This window comes from Oncorhynchus tshawytscha, linkage group LG21, assembly GCF_018296145.1.
Source record: "Oncorhynchus tshawytscha isolate Ot180627B linkage group LG21, Otsh_v2.0, whole genome shotgun sequence".
Lineage (NCBI taxonomy): Eukaryota > Metazoa > Chordata > Actinopteri > Salmoniformes > Salmonidae > Oncorhynchus > Oncorhynchus tshawytscha.
This window is the reverse complement of record NC_056449.1, coordinates 24866848-24889415: the sequence shown is the minus strand read 5'-3', so window position 1 is coordinate 24889415 and position 22568 is coordinate 24866848. Positions and strand designations below refer to the sequence as shown.

The 22568-nt window shown below is 40.7% G+C and overlaps 1 protein-coding gene across 2 annotated transcripts in view; it reads left to right on the top strand.

Annotated features, from left to right (window-relative positions):
* The window catches only part of LOC112235396 (ras-related protein Rab-28), an 86768-nt gene extending 64515 nt beyond the window's left edge, over window positions 1-22253 (top strand). The window contains exons 5-8 of one of the 2 annotated variants that reach the window (XM_042303233.1): window positions 10432-10535; window positions 10692-10769; window positions 17294-17392; window positions 19793-22253. In XM_042303233.1, the coding sequence (XP_042159167.1) occupies window positions 10432-10535; window positions 10692-10769; window positions 17294-17386 (275 nt within the window). In that variant the 3' untranslated portion in view covers window positions 17387-17392; window positions 19793-22253. The remainder of the gene's footprint in view (window positions 1-10431; window positions 10536-10691; window positions 10770-17293; window positions 17393-19792) is intronic. The other variant, XM_042303232.1, reaches the window with a different exon arrangement.
* The last annotated feature ends 315 nt before the right edge of the window (window positions 22254-22568 follow it).

Genomic DNA, 22568 nt, shown 5'->3' with positions numbered 1-22568 from the left:
AAAATGTATTAAACCCTACAAAAAAATAAATCCACATAATAATTTATATTTCCTATTGCTGCAGGATTATTTTCCTGCTGTTGCAAACTGGCTCAAATTAAGATCCTACATCTGTATAACATCTCTAAACTCGGTTGTAGTTATAAAATGTCTCTCTCCTCCACCAACATTGTCCGGACGGAGTTGTTTGCCCTCTTGGCAAGGCCCATGGTGGAGGCCTCCCCCTCCTCCTCTCCACTCCCCTCAACCCCCTGCCCCAGTAAAGCTGCCACAGTTCCTGTCTGTTCTGTGTAGGCCTGCACATTTCTTAATAGAGATGCTCAGAAGTCCAGGAGCCCGGAGGAGCTCAATGCGCTTCTGTTTTTGGTTTAGCTCAGAAATGTTTTTCCTGGCTTGGCCCGCTCGTACTTAGGTCCTCTTACAACAAACTAAAAGGCCCTAATTGCCCCCGAGGGGACGGTTTAGCCACAATAGACATGTGGTGGGACAAAAGCCCAGTCCTTCGCCCCCCCCTCCCCCAGATATAGGAGATGTACACGTCAGCAGTGTCTGTGTAGCGCTGCAGGGAGGGTGACCGCAGGTTCGACACTGTAAAATATTATATATACAGTCTATAGATCCCAGTAAGGGATGGTGCATGCTTGGATAAAGATTAGGAATGTTTACAGTATACACCAAGTCCAGCGTTTCCTGTTTTTTTTTTTTTTTTCATTTTATTAAAGGGAAACACTGGCCAGATTGGATGTTTATTGTATCGAATCCGAAGTACGACTGCATTAGCTAAAGCAGCAGGCCCTTTTGGCTCAAAATAATTCTCTGTGATAATTAGAGATTCAGGTTACTATGACGCAGTGGGAGGCTGAGGATGAATGGGAAGGTTTAGGACTTTGTTGCAGATAAGCCAGCCAGTCACCCAATGGAAATATGGCGGCCATTTGAAAACATACCTGTACACGCATCTCTCCTACTCTGTTCCGAGCCTGAAGTAAAATGAAAAGTCCTCATTCATTTTAGCCATCCATAAAGCAAATATTGTTGCACGTGCAGTAGATGATCAGTCTTCGGATGCCTTCTTGTGTGGTAAGTCACGGGCCATTTAAGTTGCACAACGCAGCACAGCTTAGCCACCTGACCCAACGGCAGCCTGGAACCATCATCACGGTCAAACTGCGCTTTATTTCTTTGGTTTCTCCACAACATTGATATGGAGGAATGCCTGGACTAAGCTTACACAGCATAGGATACATGCCGATGCTGCTTTGGATTCGCTAGCATCACGTTAATAGAGCCTTTAGCTTAATATTATGCTTTTGACTGTTATTTGAGAGTGGGATGGAAAGCACCTTTGTTCTTATTTTGCAGTGTTGCATTTCAATCTTTAAAGTGGAACTGAGCACTTTAGCAACATGAAATCTTATTAAAATCTGTTCATGTACACCCCCAGGAAGAATATGATGCCTTTTTTTACATGAGCACTTAGTAGACATGGTCATTTTCACGTGTTCATACTTTCATGTTTCATAGAATGTTTGGGAATGACTAACATGCTGTCCAAACCAGACGTGCGCGTTGATTTTGTTCACCCACACCAGAAGCGATCAGGACACGCAGGTTGAAATATCAAAACAAACTCTGAACCAATTATAATAATTTGGGGACAGGTCAAAAAGCATTAAACATTTATGGCAATTAAGCTAGCTAGCTTGCTGTTGCTAGCTAATTTGTCCTGGTATATACACATTAGGTTGTTATTTTGCCTGAAATGCACAAGGCCCACTATTCTGACAAAACGGTAAACAGATAAAACGGTAAACCGAATTCATTTCTCATCATCTCTCCTCCCTTCACACTTCTTTTTCTTCTTTGGACTTTATATGGCGGTTGGCAACCAACTTTACGGTGCATCACTACAACCGACTGGAGTGCGGACCTCAGTTAGTCTTTCAATCACCCACGAGGGTATATGCTCCTAAAAACCAATGAGGTGATGGCACGTGGGTATATGCGCCTAAAAAAAACAACGAGGAGATGGGAAAGCCTGGACTTGCAGCGCGTTGAGCGTCACAAATAGAACAAAATTCTATTTTAGCGCCTGGCCACGAAGACGCTCGCGAGCAGTGTGGGTGCAATGATTGAATAACATGTCGGTGTACATTTTATTTTGCAACTCGCACACTTGATGCGATTGCTGTGGTCAGCATGTTATACTAAGGCAGTAGGGAAATTTCTATAGCAATATAGAGTCGGAAAGCGGCCGTGCATTTGGACAATTAATAGACACGGCAGTAAATAAAACCTAATAAAAACATCTGTCTTGTCCAGGATCGGACTCAACACAGACCGGTGCACCATAGCCAATCAGAGCTCTAGTAGGCCATTATGCAAATAATCCATTTGTCACATGCGGCCTGCCATCATTCACTTTTTGAACTAGACTCTGTGTTTACAGGCAGTAGCAACAGAGTGACTTCAGATCATTAGAAAGCATTCGCCAAAAGCCACAAAATACACCTGCTCTGGCTTAAGGGAGGTTATGACAGCTATAATGAATGAATGATGCCTCATGGGTAAAACTATGGGTAAAACTATGATTATGACTTGGCTTATGGCAAGTTGAATCAGGTTTTTTGTCCGGAGCTACAACAAAAATGTCTGCTGATAGGTGTACTGGGAAGCACTAGCTTATGGGAATGGGTTGTGTGTTATTATGAAGGCTCCTAGTTGCCTGTATGATTATTATGGCTCATAGTGCGGAGTATTACAGCTCGCCCATAAAAGCACACTTAGTTTAACTGCGACAGGAGAGCTCCGAGGACCTGGCCAGTGAAACCCTGGGCAGCGTCTTGTGCGGTTGGCTCAGAACTGGGCCTTTTGTTCACTTTCACGAGTCCTCAGAGCCCGGTAACCCAGCCGGCGAGGCCCACTGCCCCCGTGTTTTACTGTGGCAGTGACAACCTCACACTCCCCAGTCCGCCCCCACCTCCACTGTCCTGGCTACTGCTGGACACTTTACTGTTTTTACACCCACTCACAGGGGAGGAAGACCACGCTCAATGTTGTTTTACGGGTCACTGTAGAGAAGCTGATTATGTTTGAAAGTGTGAGACGGGTGTGTACAAGCGGGACATGGGCGTGTGTGTCCGCACATGTGTTTTGGGAGGAATGGTCGGGTGACAAGATGAGCTGTGATCAATGAGCTGTCGACAGAACACTTCGGACCCGGAGGAAAGCTGGTCCCCTGACGGTCCTGGACCGTTTCAGGCCACCGGGGCAGGGGCGCCGGAGCACAAAGAGCGCTCTGTCTCTGTCAGGACCCCTCCTCCCTTCCCAAGGGTTCCACCAATGCCCCACTCCCCCTGACACTCACCATGACGCTCACCCTGACGACATCAGGCTGCAACGCCTCATTGGCCTGCACTCTCTTGGTACCTCCATCATCATAATAATAATAGTGCTGAGTCACTCAAGTCTTACTGTACTTTGACACAAATTACTGTTCACCATTTGAGGTTACTGACTTTTGATATGAAACACTTATTTTACTTGACTCAGATTCAGTCCTTTGGCCCCTCAATGCATGTAAGATTTTGATAACTATGAAATCACCATTGAAAATGAGACATTATAAATGGAGGTAATATTGAATATCTGAGATTTTGTTCTTGCTTTTGATGAGCAAGCTAATCAAACACGTGGCTTCACAAAATGGCAATATAGTGCACTAAAATGTGTAGGCCTGTCGACATTACCTTAGATGTACTTCCTTAGCAAAAAAAACCACATTATTTTCCAAAAACAGTAATTCATTGACATACTAACGTTTTGTAACATCAATCTAGTATTTTTTTCCCCATTCCTCTTGAAATAAACAGTTCTTGCTTTAAACAATACCCAGACTGTGTAGGCCCAATAAAAATGCACTAGAGTAGCATTTTGGACTCCCAAGCCCTGGTTACTGCATGGCTTCTGAATGAATGACTGACTTAAAGCAAATGCCGAAAACTGGCCTTAACACTTCACTCTGCTCAAAAGATGAAAATTCATAGAATGATTAGCAGGAGTTTGCTGACGATGGATAAAGCATAGCTGTTTGTTGGTGGAGCCAAACAGTGGCCGTGTTATCCTGTTTTGATTGGTGAAATATGGCATGACATTTATGGTAAGTTCATGTTGTTCTTCGTGCAAATTTCAAAGCACCAAAGCTCTTTGCGTTTCCCAACTCTGCGCTTTTTATGAGCTGTGCTCATGTCACGTAAACCAGTAGGGTATTAGTCGGTTAACTGTGCTGCATGAATTCGTGTTACAGTTTAATTTTACAGGTCACTTCATGCACAAAAAGCACTATCGATGCCGAAAGCCATTAAACATTACACTGCGAAGGCTTTCTGTAATACGTTTGTGAGATTGTAGAAGTTTTCCACGTCTAGTAACAGTAAGTTTAACAGTAAATAAAATGTCACTTGCTATTAACCGGGGTTCTATATCACATTTGGAGAGAAAATTAATCCCACGAAAAAGTGCAGCAGAATCCTTTCATGATGTCATGAGCCTGTCTCAGACACACTATTAGAGGATGGTGTTGGTGTCTACTCAGCTGAACACCTCTCACTCTTATTTTGGCATCAGTCCAGTACACATCCATAATCCATTGATTGTGTTCAGTAGGAAGGAAATGTTTTGCAACAGGGAGGCATTTGAACTCGTCCAATACGAACCGTGACCCCTACTGAACATGACCCAAGAGGTCAAAACTCAGCAGTTGGCCATGCTGTGGACTGTTGAGTTGAGCTGTTTTATTGAGCTGCACATCTACCATAATGGGTGTGCCGGTGGTCCGTATTCCAGGAAACCTCCTTCATTCCCTATGCCAACAAAAGGGAGGATGAATAAAGCTGCCTAGTGCTTTGATATCAGGCCTCTGTCACCCATCATAGTAATGGCACCTTAGACACAATAATAGAGCATAAGTGATTATAATAGTACAGGTGTGAGGGGAGGACAGTACAGATTTGTGAGAAGAAAGATTGAAGATTCATCCTGTTCTTGTCTTCTTCCAGTGGATACAGAGTAGGCCTGAAGAGGAAAGTTTGTCTGAGACCACCAAGTACTGTGAGAGATTGTGGTCTGGGTGTGGCTACGGTTTAGTTCGATACACTCCTGGAGTAGAGACAACTCTCAAAATCCAGCAGCAAGGGTAGTAGCTCAATGTGAATTTGTGGATGATATTGAAGGGAAAGGAAACCCCCTACTGATGGGTCTGCAAGGCACAGTGAGGTAATGTTGGAAGTGAGAGGTATTCCCTCGGGTTTTATTAAACCCTGCAACTTTCACTAGGGGGGGGTATGACCCCCGGACCCCCCTCAAGTCATTTTCTCAACTCTCCCCAATGCTCCAACAGTTGTTTGTTTTAAATGAGGCTGGCGGCGATTAACTGTGTTATGTCAAGTTTATTCGCTGGCAGTTACTCGCTCGATTAAATGTTCCACTTGGTCCCCAGCAGTCGACGCAGTGGAACAGTGCAACAAGTCCCTGTGCTATCACTGTGTGTTTTTAAAAAGCCATGACGCTGGGGACCACACAGCACTTCACTCACTGTCTCCTGTGAAGTGATACACCTTTGTTAGTGGGAATGTGTGAAATCTATAGGCCTATTACAAATCTGAAGGGTATTGTTTACCAGAGGAAAACAGTGTAATTAGCATGGACACTCATTGTGTTTCCCCAAATCTACTAATGAGGAAGGCAGTTTACATTTCTTTAATGTTTAGCCTATAGGCTGCTAACTAACTTGACTTTCCAAAGTCCCTTCATTGTATTACTTTGACACAGCTGACTCCAGAGGTTAAAACCAGTCCGGGCATATATCTTTATCATTTATATATCTCCCTTTGACTCTGACCTAACATATGATTTCTTCCAATGTATTTGTCTCTCTAAATGTTTTGAGATTCACCACAATGATAACTGGCTTTTAAAGTAAACACTCATGGTGACTGTGGTGAGATGGAGTCATCGGTCTTGACGAGTGATGATCCATTCTGCTATCTCTATGTGCTAGGAGGCCTAAACAGTTGATTTCGTGTTTGCAGTCACTTCCTGGGGGTAGTTAACGTGACGTACAGTTTGTCAGGAAAGGAGAGAAACCAGATCAGCGGAGGAAGATCGTTTCAAACTGATAAGTGGAAATGGCTACATTAACACGGGTTATAAAAAGAAACGCCGTAACTGTAGGCTTTTCGTGAGCTCAATGTCCACAGAACGACGACACATGAAGCTAGAATCTGTTTGGGAGAGAAACTGTGGTTTTTGGCAATTTTAAACAGTATTTGCTGTTCTACATTTTTACTTGTTGTCATTGGCAGTCCTCCTCGCAAGATTGAAAACATTTCTTATTTCTGGCAATTTGAATTCGAACAAAAAATACATGAATTTATGCCTTAACATATCAATCATTGCATTCCTATATTATTAAATACAGTATTGTTTTATACTTTATGTGTAGTCATTTACTGCACTTTATTAAGTATTTTCTTGGCATGTATGACAATATAATCAATTGTCCAATTTGTTAATCCAAATGTATACATAGCCCATGTTTTATTTTCATTAGGGAGGCACTTTGAGTCTCTGGGTCAGGATTGTTCTCTGGTATTCCTGTGAGGGAATGTGATAACCTAACTTTCCCTGCGACCGCCAGAGCAAAATAACACATGCCTACTCTCCCATGTCTTAGGATTGGTCACAAATTCTATACGTTAGTCTTTAACTATGGAGCAGGTTTTTTAAAATAAACATTTTGTCTATTGCTTTGTGTAATAGGTGACATTTTGTTAGGCCATTCTGGCTGACAGAATTGGGCCTGATCCAGTGTCTCCCAAAGGTTTTGTATTTTTTTGCAGTGGGGGCAAGTGTGAGGGGGGAAGGTTCAATGCTACTAGCAGGGTGTGTGGGGGGGTGATCAAGTCTATGGGAACATGCTAGCTGTTTCCATAAACTTCCAGTCATTGAGCAACGACTATCCGTTTAAAATCGTGTTCAAAAGTTTTTTGTTTTTTTTGTCCATTTAAAATAACATCAAATTGATCAGAAATACAGCGTAGACATTGTTAATGTTGTAAATGACTATTGTAGCTGGAAACGGCTGATTTTATATGGAATATCTACATAGGCGAACAGAGGCCCATTATCAGCAACCATCACTCCTGTGTTCCAGTGGCACGTTGCGTTAGCTAATCCGAGTTTATCATTTTAAAAGGCTAATTGCTCATTAGAAAACCATTTTGCAATTATGTTAGCACAGCTGAAGACTTGTACTGATTTAAAGAAGAAATAAAACTGGCCTTCTTTAGACTAGTTGAGTATGTGGAGCATCAGCATCCTGGAGTCTCTTCTTCACTGTTGATGTTGAGCCTGGTGTTTTGCGGGTACTATTTAATGAAGCTGCCATTTGAGGACTTGTGAGGTGTTTGTTTCTCAAACTAGACACTCTAATGTACTTGTCCTCTTGCTCAGTTGTGCACCAGGGCCTCCCACTCCTCTTTCTATTCTGGTTAGAGCCAGTTTGCGTTGTTCTGTTAAGGGAATAGTACACAGCGTTGTACGAGATCTTTGGTTTCTTGGCAAGTTATCACGTGGAATTGCCTTCATTTCTCAGAACAAGAATGGACTGAGTTTCAGAAGAAGGTTCTTTGTTTCTGGCCATTTTGAGCTTGTAATCGAACCCACAAATGCTCATGCTCCACATACTCAACTTGTCTAAAGAAGGCCAGTTTTATTGCTTCCTTAATCAGAACAACAGTTTTCAGCTGTGCTAACATAACTGCAAAATGGATTTCTATTTACCAATTAGCCTTTTAAATGATAAACTTGGATTAGCTAACACAACGTGCCATAGGAACGCAGGAGTGATGGTTGCTGATAATGGGCCTATGTAGGTAATCCATTTTTTTTTTTTAAATCTGCTGTTTCCACCTACAATAGTCATTTACAACATTAACAATGTCTGCACTGTATTTCTGATCAATTTGATATTATTTTAAATGGACAAAAGATGTGCTTTTCTTTCAAAACAAGGAACCCAAACCTTTGAACGGTAGTGTATATAAAAATGCATCTGTGGCCACAATTTAGCAGCAGTGGGCCACCGCTGCGAAATGAATATAGGGGAAACACTGTTGTCCTTACATACACAATGGCTTACCAAAAGCATCAGTGGTTAACCTAGCCAGCCTTTTGTTATTGTTTCTGCAAATCATCAAATCATGTATTCTAGTATTTCTAAGGATATACTGTATGTTCATTATTTGAACACATATTTTTATTTTCATCCATGACAGGTCGAAGAGTGTTAGCTGTCACATGTATGACTATACAACAATAGAAGACAAGGATTGTTTTTCCTTGTATTCCCTGTCAGTCATGACAGCACAGAGAAACCTTAGTCACTGGGTTTAATTACTTCATCTTCACTTCTCCCCATGGTCCGGTTTACTTAGTGTCCTGCCACTCCCCGGCCCCAGTCTGTTAATGTTGGCTAATCTGACTCTGACAGATGATTGATAACCCCTCCCAAGTGTTCAGGATCCAAAGGATTAGCATCGTTTACTTCTGGTAGCATGCGGGTACCTCCGCTCTTAGTGACAGGAATTAATAACTTGCTGACCTCTCCAAGATAGCCATGTTTATGCATGCGGAGAGACGAGACAACCTGCTTTGGTCTGTAGCATAATTGATGTCTGTATGTGTGTGTCCAAGGGGACTAGAAAGGTTTGTCTAAGTTCCGGACTCATACCTCATGACATATACAATTACCTTTTCCATGTTATGTGGTGTCAACATTCTTAGAAGGCTTCACATGACATAAAAATGTCAAAACAATGTAAGAAAATTGCCTTTCTCTCGGAAATGGCTATGGATGGCTGTGTGTTGCTATAGATGGTGACTGGCCTTTTATATTTGGGTCACTATGACCTACTATGTTATTAATGATACTGGAGGACACTTTACATTGCTCTTTAGAACACACACACCCACAAAGGGTTCGGTAGGTTACATTCTAAATGTAATATGTGTAAGTTACCAACTAGTTACCTGTACAAAATTGTAACATAACTTTTGGATTACCCAAACTCAGTAACATAATCTGATGTACTTTTTGTTACTTTTGGATTACTTACCCCTTAAGAGGCATTAGAAGAAGACAAAAAGGATCCATCAAAAGTATCATAGTGGTCTCTGACTTGTGGTCAGACTCTCAAGTGGAACAAACTTAAACTTGCGAGTTTTTTCAATGCTGAATTGAATGTCATTGAGAAAATACAAAGGTGTTAATGTACTGTATTTTTTTTGCCAGCATCCATTCAGAATTTAAAAGTAATCTTAGAAGTAATTTTCGCGTTTTTCAAAAGTGTCTGTAATCCGATTAAAATAATTTAGCTGGTAACGTAACTGATTACAGTTAGTTTTTTTGTAATCAGATTACGACCCTGCGCGCACACACACACCTAACCCAAGGGCCATGAGAACGGCAGAAAACATTGACAGCTTGAATGAAGCTTCACACAAAGAGCTAAACTTGGGGGGGCGAGAGAAATGCAACACCATACAGTAGCCTACTACCTCCTCCAGCTCCCATAGACACGTATGCACCAGATACCGGGCGTGGCCGCCTTGTCAGACAAAGCCAGAAATAAAGAGGGAAGCTATTGCTTTCAGCAGCGAGACCCCCAGGTGACCTTCCCTTGTGACCTTGGTGTGACCCCGTATTGAGGAAGGGGAGAAGTGAAACTCCTGGTATCACTGCACCAGGGTTAAATGCACGGAGACGCAGGCACAGTGGCTAGAAAGATGGTCTCTGTCATTGTGCGCATGCCGTAATCAGCCACACCTAGGTTTTAGACCCATCTGTGCACCTTAAAGGCCTCATTTAATTCAATATGTCATTACGTGATATGTCATGGCTTTCTCTCAGCAGACAGCCATACTTCGGGGTAGCCTGAAGTCTTTGGTCATCTATGTATTGTGTTTGAAGAGCCACAGCCTGGCTCTTTTGACTTGGGTCATGTGGAGGTAGATATAAAGGTGCAAGGCTTCAGGGTGTAACTGTACCAGGACTGAGTTATGGAATGTGTGACACTGAGCTGTAGGCTAATCACACCTGGAAATGGAGGCCAGGGGTCTCTGAATTCATCACTTCCTCCTCTGAAAGGACCTTCTCAAAATATATTTCTGAAAAACTGAATGTGACACACAATAATTCAAGTATGTTGCTAGTTATCTATAGCAGGCAAATCCTGAGTCTATCTTGAGCTGGTGTAAAGCTTATCTTTTCTGTGCAAGTCCAGATATGAGGTTCGCCCTGTCTCTGTACAGTATAACCTTGTGTCAAGTCAATCTTGCTATCTGTGTAATTTGCTGACATTATGTCCACAGTCGACCTTGAGCATATGAGGACAGTGAAGGCTGACAAACACCAGCGCTTCTGCCAAGAGAACAGCCTCATCAGTCAGTTCGTATCTGCCAAGTCTGGAGACTCGGTGAGTTGGTTTACCTAGTAAATCACATCAAAAGTGGCACACACGCACCATATATAAATCAATTTAAAAAATGACTACTGAAATACTGATGTTTTACCAATAAGAAGATGTATTCCTGCTCATCTCTCCTCCTTTCATGCCCTGCCTTCCCTTCAGGTGTTCCTGGCATTTCAGAGAGTGGCTGCAGAGATTCTGGGGGTGAAGCTCAATAAAGCGGAGATGGAGCAGTCCCAGGTGAGCCCTAGCCTTCATTAGGCCTTTTATCTCACATTTCCCAGAGAGAATTGACCCTTCGCTAAGCCCTTCCCACCCTTGGTTACTGTTGCACCCTCAGACAACATTCCCCCTTCTAACCACTGGCGAAATCCCCTCACAATGATCTCAAACTGTGTTTTTAATACACAATTAAATTAAATCCCTTTATGTTGTGGTGGTAAAATGAAGGTTGTAGTGTGGCGAGCCACCTGATGGCTCTGAGTGCACTGTTAGCATGCAGCCAAAGTTACTAACCACTTTTGGAGCTAACTAGTGCTCTCAAATCGTATCCTGATGTTGACAGCAGATGAGTTCTATTCATAACATGGCTAATTTACAGTGAGCTCCAAAAGTATTGGAACAGTGTTTTTTGTTTGTTTTGGCTCTGTACTCCAGCACTTTGGATTTGCAAGTATATGATGACTATGGGGTTAAAACAGCTTCTATCTCAAGGCCATCAGACTGTTAAACAGCCATCACTAACACAGAGAGGCCGCTGCCTACATACAGAGAAGTCATTGGCCACTTTACTAAATTAATCATTAGTCACTTTAATAATGCCACTTTAATAATGTTGAAATATCTTGCGTTACTCATCTCATATGTATATACTGTATTTTATACCATCTATTGCATTTTGCCTATGCCGCTCGGTCATCGCTCATCCATATATTTATATGTATATATTCTTATTCCATCCCTTTACTTACACTACCGTTCTAAAGTTTAGGGTCACTTAGAAATGTCCTTGTTTTTGAAATAAAAGCACTTTTTTGTCCATTTAAAATAACATCAAATTGATCAACACTGGAAACCGCAGATTCTTTTTTTTAAAATGGAATATCTACATAGGCATACAGAGGCCCATTATCAGCAACCATCACTCCTGTGTTCCAATGGCATGTTGTGTTAGCTAATCCAAGTTTATAATTTTAGAAGACTAATTGATCATTAGAAAACCGTTTTGCAATTATGTTGGCACAGCTGAAAACTGTTGTGCTGATTTAAAGACGCAATAAAACTGGCCTTCTTTAGACTAGTTGAGTATGTGGAGCATTAGCATTTGTGGGTTTGATTACAGGCTCAAAATGTCCAGAAACAAATAACTTTTTTCTGAAACTCGTCAGTACGTTCTTGTTCTGAGAAATGAAGGCTATTCCATTCGAGAAATTGTCAAGAAACGTAAGATCTCGTAAAACGCTGTGTACTACTGCCTTCAAAGAAGAGCGCAAACTGGCCCTAACAAGAATAGAAAGAGGAATGGGAGGCCACGGTGCACAACTGAGCAAGAGGACAAGTACATTAGTGTCTATTTTGAGAAACGGATGCCTCACAAGTCCTCAACTGGCAGCTTCATTAAATAGTACCCACAAAACACCGGTCTCAAGTCAACAGTGAAGAAGCGACTCCGGGATGCTGGCCTTCTAGGCAGAGTTCCTCTGTCCAGTCTCAAGTCAACAGTGAAGAAGCGACTCCAGGATGCTGGCCTTCTAGGCAGAGTTCCTCTGTCCAGTGTCTTTGTTCTTTTGCCTATCGTAATCTTTCTTTTTACTGGCCAGTCTGAGATATGGCTGTTTCTTTGCAACTCTGCCTAGAAGGCCATTATCCCGGAGTCGCCTCTTCACTGTTAACGTTGAGATCAGTTTGATGTTACTTTAATGGACAAAAAAAGTGTCCATTAAAATGTGTCAATTTTTCTTTCAAAAACAAGGACGTTTCTAAGTGACCCCAAACGTTTGAAAGGTAGTGTAGATGTGTGTGTACTAGGCAGTTGTGGAATTGTTAGGTTACTGTTAAATATTACTGCACTGTCGGAACTTAAAGCACAAGCATTTCACTACACTCGCAATAACATCTACCAATCATGTGTATGTAACCAATAACATTTGATTTGACCTCTCATCATTTACAATAACAGGGGAGGTTAGCATTTTTGGGGGAGGGTATGATATTTGTGCGTCTAACTTTCTCACTCATCATTATTCATGATTCATTCAGGATTATTGGTTACCATGGTAGCATCCACATTAATGTACAAGTGTTTAGACTATTCTTTTTTATAATACAAGTGATTCCAAAATGACATTCATTATTTAACATTAATTTCTATTGGGCACAAAATAATCTGAAACACAACCAAAACAAACAGCAAATGCGTCCAAGTTTGTAGAGTCACAATAATCATTGTGTTTTAGGAATATGGTCCAAAATATTAAACTTTTGACTACTTTAATACACATAAGTGAATTTGTCCCAATACTTTTGGTCCCCTAAAATGGGGGGACTAAGTATAAAAAGTGCTGTAATTTCTAAACAGTTCACCCGATATGATTGAAAATACCCTCCAAATTAAAGATTTTTAACCTCATAGTCATTGTATCATTTCAAATCCAAAGTACTGGAGTGCAAAGCCCCCCAAAATGTCACTGTTCCAATACTTTTGGAGCTCACTGCAGCAAGGTAATATTCATTTTGAAACAATACGTTCTATTAACTGGCTGGCTGGCAGCTATACAGTGACTAGCTAGGGTTAACATTGGCTGGTCAATGAGACTGAGAGCTAGCTAACCAGCTGAGCTAGCAAACCAATATAACAAAAGTATAATTTCAGATTAGAGAAATAACCCACCAGGCTCTGCATTTCAGATCACAGTACCAGTACCCCGGTGCACTGTTAAATTATTTAGCCATTTTAAAATATTTGTTTTTGAATGAAAACTCAGTTTTTGTAATGCTCCAATGGTTTTCATGTGTTTCAAACGTGAGCTTGTCCATGGTGTCGGACTCGATGACCGTTCCTATCAATTGGAGCGATTGCTATTGGTTGCCCAAAATTCTGGGTCGGGGCTTAGCGAAGGGTAAATTATGTAGCAAGTCATGTTGCCATTGTTTGGATGGTTTCTTATAACCACACACATGTACACAAGGTCAAACCGTGTGTGCCAGGTCACAGGACCCTTGTTACTCAAGTTATACTGTACCTGCGACTGTCCATCTGTAAATACAGCCACATTGACGACGTTAGAGCCCAATCGTGCGTGAGGTGAGAGGTGAAGAGGTTGGCAGTGTAGGGTGGGAAGGTTAGGATGCGTCCTCTGATTTATTGAGCTTATCTCCCTCCAAGCTCGGCCTCTGTGAACCAGCCAGACCAGGTGGCCCCGTCACTGGTGACAGAGGTGGGATTACTCAGGGAACCTCCCCCAGAGGCATTCATCCTGCTTGTGATATGACTGGTCGGTGCCATGCTGGCTAGAGAGTGGCTGATGAGGCTGGGGCTATGGGGAGGTCAGTACCCCAAGAGAAGGGAGAGGACACACTTCCACCCCCACCCTGCCTCTTTTGCTGTCAACAGACAGGCTAATGAAGGTGTCCATCTCCGCTCCCCTCCGTCACCTCCCATGATAGCTACCTCAATAAACCCAAGTGCTTTAATCCAAGCTAAACAAGCTGGATGAGTGGTCTGATCTAGGGCTTTTGAGGTGACTGTATTACCGCCACACCAGCAGTCATGAGTCATGACCGTAGTAAAATTCGACATGACCATAGAGTCATGGTAATCTCCTCTTATGCACTCTGGACATTCTGACATCAATACAAATGCAATGGAAAATCACATCAAACACTTATCATCAAAACAGTATTGTGCTTTTAAAACTCGCCTCATTGTGATCGATCAATTTGAAGAAAGAAGTTTAATAACAGGTTGAAACTGAGTGGGAAACATGGTTATTGTGGATGTTGTTTCAAAGCCTAACACAACAAAATGGACAGCGCTTTCTAATGTGATGATTCACTCAAAACACCCATACACACACTGTATTAGAGCTTATACATACTCATAGGCTTATGAGCCTGAAAAAAAACTATATTAAAATGATTGTGCCATAATACAATACATAGCCTATTGTGTATTACGCACAGCAGAATTTTATTTTATTTTTTTAACTGGTTTTAAGATGTCTTTGGTACATAATTGGTCTAGCCTATACTCCAAAATTAAACAAATGCTATTAAATTATGTGTTTGGACTGTAATATTATGCATACTGGATGGATTGGTTATCTTATGCTACGCTACAAACTGTCTATCCATGAGTCTGGGAGAGAACTTATAGGCCTAGGCGATGCTGTTGGTTCATTGATTGTGCAGGGTGGTTTACGGAGTTAGCCTACACTTATAGTGAATTTGTATTTGATTTTGAATAGCCTAGTAATGGGGCATTTTTTTATATTTTGATAATGAATAGGCTGACACATTACGTTTAGCTACAGAATATCTCACCACTGTGCATTTCCATCTCTTCCTCTCTCTCCTTCATTCCTTTCTCAAGTGCTCTGTCGCACAGTGTGCTCCTCAAACAGTGGTTGATATGTGGAGTGAAATAGGTGTTCTTATAAGCCCAGACATTTCTTTATGTAATCCCGTGTGAAAGCAGGGTTTTGATTGTTGCTCATATTAAGCACATGCTCTGCTATAAAACCAGAGAAGCCCACCCGGCATGATTTGAAAAATGAATAGACTTTCTCAAATCATCAATAGCCTATAGTCGCATCATGTAGCCCATATATGTTTGACATTCTAAGGTTTGTAACATTCACAACTAAAGTTGCCAAATAACTCTAAATCTTGCATATAGGACCTGTTTCAAATTATTACTTTTACGCTCAACATAGCTACTTCATATGCACACTCGACCCGGAATGGAAAAAATATCCTTTCTATTTTATTCAGCTAAGTTCAATTATATTATTTCTACTATAAAAACATATATAAAATAATGGCCTGGGACTTATAAGCATATCTTGTTAGCTAAATGAATAAGCCTACAGCCTATGGCATGGAGCATAGTCGGGGAATGTAACATACAGTAGACCAACTCGTATTTTGTTCTTCTGAAATACATTTCTTTCCATAAGATTTCTTTAGACCTGCCTAAAATAAATTGATTTATTGTGATGGTGTATAATAAATTGATTTATTCAACTTTTTAAAATGTAGATGTTCCAAAGGCGCACATGAGTGGCTTGTGTGTGGCTTGTAAGCGTGGAGACCTAGAAATGCTAAATGAGTTTGTTTATTAACGGTCAGTTACCATGAGACGGCAGTCTTTTTGCATGACAATAACCGTCTGACACAATTTCATGACCGCCCTAGTCTGTCGCAGAGACGTACTCTATGATGTTTATGGGTCACTTCAGGGATGCAAGTCCAAATAAATGTTTATACATAAAATAAGTAATATTTTAGTGGAGTGAAGACTATCCCACTTCAACGGTGTATCTTCATCTTGGATAGAGAATGGGTCAGGTTTCTAGGCTACAGTAGTAGGCCTCAACATTCACTGGAGCTAGACACAGACAAAGAAAATAGAAGTAGAAAGAAAAGAAGTAAAGATAAAAATAAATTGGGGGGTGATTGTCTGCCAAAAATATCTTGTTGCTATGCAGTGTTATCAATGGGAGGAGTGATGTTCTGATTTGTAGCCAAATGGATTTGGGGAAGGAGGTCAAAGGCAGCTCCAGGTTATTGTTGGGAGGCAGGACAGCCTGATTATCAGCTGTCAGGTTTAGAGAGCTGTACATGGGGGTCAGGGACCCTGACAAGATCTTATCGGCCTGGGAGCCCACTCCATCATGGTCCCCTGTCTGGAAGATCAGATACTGGGGCCGCTGATCACTCACAGGGTCCGACACCAGGCATCGGCAGCTCGTTAATCAGAATAGCCAACCAGTGCCTGGGTTACAACCACGATCTCTGCTCTTTGCTCACTGCCCAATCCAGGTCTGAGGTCTAACTGTAAGTTCAGAAACCGTTCGTCCAATTACTGCTACTCAATATCCAGGGCCCGTATTCATAAAGCTTCTCAGAGAAGAAGTGCTGATCTAGAATCAGTTTAGCCTTTTATATCATAATTAATAAGATTACATGGACATGGGGGACCTCTAATACCTCTCCTCAATGAAGATGTAATGGTTGATTTAAAACTTGGCATGGTAACATGTTAGTAGATGAGGAGCTGAGAACGCACACCCAAAAAACAGTTAATGAAGTGCACACTAGTGGCTTAAACTTAAACAAATGTAAAGTCTCACTCCCAGATCTTTATGGATAAACCAACATTTGGCACACCATTCATATCAGGCTGGGAGTATTCTAATACATGAGTGTTCATTTGTACATGGAGAAATGTTTCATAAATGTATCTTGTTCATGGACATTTGGCTGTGTTACCCGGGAAAATGTCATTAGTATGTTCTTCTGTTAAATCCATTTGTCTTTCTCATTTCTCTCCGTCTCCTCCACGACCCTGTCTTCACCTTTCCCCATCCTCCATTCCAACCAACTGTACCTCCCGTCTGCATCTTTGTTTTCATTCCTGTCTTCTCTCTCTTTTCATTCCACACCTCATTTCCTCTACCCACGCATCTCCTTTTCTATCCCTCTCTCCTGCCTGGTTTTGTCTCCATCTCTCTGCTGGTGTGGTGGTGTGTTATGCTGCTCAGAGGATCGTGAAAGCTGAGCTGGTGGACTACCCTCAGGACGAAGCCCCCATTAGACAAGAGACCAATCAGAGCAAAATCTGTTCTGTTCAATAATTGGAAGTATGTTTACACAGTCACACATAGATGTATTTATCTCCTGAAATATATCTATTAGTGCCTGGTGTAAAAACACAATTAAAGCATCTTATAAAGTGGTTGTGGTGGTAATGGTAGCTGTTTTCATTGTATTTTAATTGTGGGAATTGAGTTACAGTTGAACTCTGAAGTTTGCATACACTTAAGTTGTACACTTGAGTCATTAAAACTCGTTTTTCAACCACTCCACAAATTTCTTGTTGACCAACTAAAGTTTTGGCAAGTCGGTTAGGGCATCTACTTTGTGCATGACACACAAGTCATTTTTCCAACAATTGTTTACAGACAGATTATTTCACTTATAATTCACTGTATCACAATTCCAGTAGGTCAGAAGTTTACATACATTAGGTTGACTGTGCCTTTAAACAGCTTGGAATATTCCAGAAAATGATGTCATGGCTTTAGAAGCTTCTGATAGGCTAATTGACCTCATTTGAGTCAATTGGAGGTGTACCTGTGGATGTATTTCAAGGTCTACCTTCAAACTCAGTGCCTCTTTGCTTGACATCATGGGAAAATCTAAAGAAATCAGCCAAGACCTCAGGAAAAAAATTTTAGTCCTCCACAAGTCTGGTTCATCCTTGGGAGCAATTTCCAAATGCCTGAAGGTACCACTATCATCTGTACAAACAATAGTATGCAAGTATAAACACCATGCGACCACGCAGCCATCATACCGCTTAGGAAAGAGACTCATTCGGTCTCCTAGAGATAAATGTACTTTGGTGCGAAAAGTGCAAATCAATCCCAGAACAAAAGCAAAGGACCTTGTGAAGATGCTGGAGGAGACGGGTACAAAAGTATCTATATCCACAGTAAAACGAGTCCTTTATCGGCATAACCTGAAAGGCCGCTCAGCAAGGAAGAAGCCACTGCTCCAAAACCGCCATAAAAAAGCCAGACTATGGTTTGCAACTGCACATGGTGACAAAGATCATACTTTTTGGAGAAATGTCCTCTGGTCTGATGAAACAAAAATAGAACTGTTTGGCCATAATGATCATCGTTATGTTTGGAGGAAAAATGGGGAGGCTTGCAAGCTGAAGAACACCATCCCTACCGGGAAGCGCGGGGGTGGCCGCATCATGTTTTGAGGGCGCTTTGCTGCAGGAGGGTCTGGTGTACTTCACAAAATAGATGGCATCATGAGGGAGGAAAATTATGTGGATATATTGAAGCAACATCCCAAGAAGCAACATCAGTCAGGAAGTTAAAGTTTGGTCGCAAATGGGTCTTCCAAATGGACAATGACCCCAAGCATACTTCCAAAGTTATGGTAAAATGACTTAAGGACAACAAAGTCAAGGTATTGGAGTGGCCATCACCAAGCCCTGACCTCAATCGTATAGAAAATGTGTGGGCAGAACTGAAAAAGCGTGTGTGAGCAAGGAGGCCTACAAACCTGAGTCAGTTATACCAGCTCTGTCAGGAGGAATGGGCCAAAATTCACCCAATATAATGTGGGAAACTTGTGGAAGGCTACTCGAAATGTTTGACCCATGTTAAATAATTTAAAGGCAATGCTACCAAATACTAATTGAGTGTATGTCAATTCTGACCCACTGGGAATGTGATGAAAGAAAGAAATAATTCTCTCTGCTATTATTCTGACATTTCACATTCTTAAAATAAATTTTTGATCTTAACTGAACTAAGGCAATTTTTACTAGGATTAAATGTCAGGAATTTATTTGGGTAAGCTGTAAGTAAACTTCCGACAATTAGCATAATTTTCTGGAATTTTCCAAGCTGTTTAAAGGCACAGTCAACTTAGTATATGTAACCCACTAGAATTGGGATACTTTGAATTATAAGTAAAATAATCTGTCTGTAAACAATTGTTGGAAAAATGACTTGTCGTGCACAAAGCAGATGTCCTAACCAACTTGACAAACCTATAGTTTGTTACCAAGAGATTTGTGGTTGTTGAAAAATGAGTTTTAATGACTCCAACCTAAAGTGTATGTGAACTTACGACTTCAAGTGTATTACTGTATTTACTGTAGATCAGATCTTTACTGTAGAGAAGATTTTCCATCTTTATTTTTACCACAACATTCATCCATTAGCTTGCATACTTCAGTTTACATGTTTTTCTGAATCGGACAAATGTAATGCATTTGAATTATACAAGTAAGCTCTGGGGTCTGGGAAGGAAGACCTGGGGTCTGCTTTAAGTTGTCCATATAGATTTCTGGACTATGCCAGAACAAATGAAAAATATTTAGTAGTATCAGTTAGGTCATTTAATCTTAAATTGGGTAATTTGTGAATAAATCAGATGGATTTTCTAGTGTGGAGGCAACTTTCTCATGTTTTGCCTTTGTTTATGTCTGTCTTTATGTCTGTGTGTTTCCATAGTATGTGGTGAAGGCAGATATCGTGAACTACAGTCAAGAGCCTGTGGCGAGGACAGTCAACCCCCCGCGCAGCTCCATTTGTGTGGTGCAGTGACCCCCTCTCCCCCTACCTTCCCTCTTGCCCCTCCACAAGCTGAATACAGCAGTGAGGGCCTCTGACCAGCAGGCTGCCCCAACACACTGGCCCATAGCCAGAGCAGGAGAATTGAGCTGGCCTGCTTCTTTCTGCTGAACACACACACTGATTCCTCCCTTTACTCTCTCAATGCACAAGTCTTCAGAAAGGCTGTATATCAGTATTTCCTTTTTTTTAAAGGTTTTTAGGGTCATCGGACCAAGAGCGGCATATTTTAAGATTTCTATATGAGAATCTCTCTGTATGTCCAGTATGTAAATTTACAGCGACCCCACAGTATATTCCTGTTTTCAGTATTTAATATATTTTCTTGAATTATTTTTTGAGTAGTAACCAGCTTTGGCTACAGCAGACACCTGTTGAAAGTTATGCTGAAAGGAAATGGGACCTCCATTTTTTTAGCAGTTTAAACACATTTGTCAGTGTTTATTTTCTTTTTGAGAAACTTTTACTATTTTGACATCTTTTTTTCTACTATCTTCATTGTCAATTATTCTTTAAAGGACCATTTGATTGTATATAGATATGAAAAGTTGGTTTCTATAACAGAAAAATATACATAAACCACTGTTTTCCAAAATGTAATTTTAATGATAGAATGTGTTTTCCCTCTGCTGTTGTGTATACAGATGCCATATCTTAATTTGATCATCCTGTTGTTGCAGGAACTTTCCTGCAAACTTGTAGTGTTTTCGACATTTAAAAAGGCTTCTAAAGCTAGTATTTTCCACTTTCAGACTTACTTTGCCGTAACGGAAAATGTATCAACCCCTACAAAAAATGTCCATTAATTATAATCACATAACAATTAACAATTCCTGTTGCTGATATATTGACTTTGTCTCAGGCCTAGCAACACCCGTGTCAATATATCCTCCAAACACCGGCTTCTCGGGCATCATTACTTAAATATACCACGGCTTTCAGCCAATCAGCATCCAGGAGCCGAATTTTTCTGCGCCGCAGGAAATGCAGATGAGCTTTGTGATTTACATAAATTCACTGAAAACTCACACCAACACACAGTTATATTAGCAGTGTTGCATTTTTCGTGTAGCCTCATTTTGCCCAACCACTGATCAAGCAACATTATGGACTAAACTTTCAAATCCTGTTGCTGCAGGATTATTTTGCTACGACAATACTGTTCAAAGTAAGATCCAACATCTGTAAAAACAATGTGCTGAATGTAAAATGAACCGCTGGCTTTATTTAGAGTGTGCTCAAGGAATATGTCACTATAAAATATAGCTTCTGCATTCTTAGTGCTCTACACAGTGCCCTTCTAAAAGGAAAGGTTTAGATGTTTAGGCACTGTAGTCAATGGAAACTAGTTTTATTTCACTTGCCAATTAGCAGCTTGCTTGAACAACTGTGATTTCCCATTACTTTCAAGATGTAATAATAACATTAATAACAGATGTTAGTTAGAAAAAATAAACTTTGATTTATTAACCTGATCATCAGGAATTTCAGTTTTTCTGCCACTCTACATTTGTGAAATTGACCAATTACCCAAAAAGTATCTATTTTCCTGATTTATATTTTTATGTTGATAACATCTTTAATTGAAGCATCATTCAGTTTCATGTGATGCATATCAAGACCGTATTTTTGTGGAAAACCTATGTAGTCCTAGTTGAAATATATTTGGCATTGAACAATTCTGTTGCTATTTTTAACCTTGAATGGATAAAAATGTAAATATGAACTGGAGCAGCTTAAAGGTATGATAATTCATCTTAGCTGTATGTTTATAGCCTTACTCAACTGTCTGTAGAACAGAAAACACTGCCATGAAGAACTGCTTTGACACGTGAAATGTCTTCATTGGATCTTCATCTTGTCCAAACAAGCTGAATAACAGCCAACTTACACTCTTATAGAAAAATGTTATATCTATAACCTAAAAGGGTTCTTTGTCTGTTCCCATGGGAGAACCGTTTCAATAAATATGTTGGGTTCCATGTAGAACCCTTTCCACGGTTCCCCCATGGGGACTGCCAAACCATTTTTTGGAACCCTTTTTTCTAAGAGTGTATACATACATAAATTATAGGCATGTGTTTGTACTCGTCCCTGCTTTGTCTTGTAGTTTGTATTTGTCAAAATGTTTTCTTCGACCGCTATGTTGTACTTGCACACAGAGGATGTCAACATTTGTATTTGTAGTACAACAGAAAATACATGACATGATTGGATTTTACTCTGTAAACCACGGTGTTCGCCTTGTGTAAATTATATATTTGTAAATCATCTGCATTGTTTTGTGGAAGATCTTATTTATAAAATGCTGCTCACATTTCAGTGAGATGTCAAGAACCTCTCTTGTTGGATGTAATTGCCTCTGTGTCATAAACACAATCTAAAAGTTAAGTATGAAAAATAATGGTATATCCTCTGTAGACATAGAAAATGGTTGTTTTAATGAACATTCAAAAGTGGTACAGACAGTGTTTGTATATAAACAAAAGTGCAATAGTTTATATATTATTACTGATGCATATAGTTTACTAGGTGGATTTCAGGAAATAATTATATTAGTTTGTGAGGTTAGTGTGAGTGTATGCTTCATTACCTGTGTGTGTGTGCGCGTGTATGTGCACGTGCGCTGTCATGCCGGCGCACACACTTGTAATTG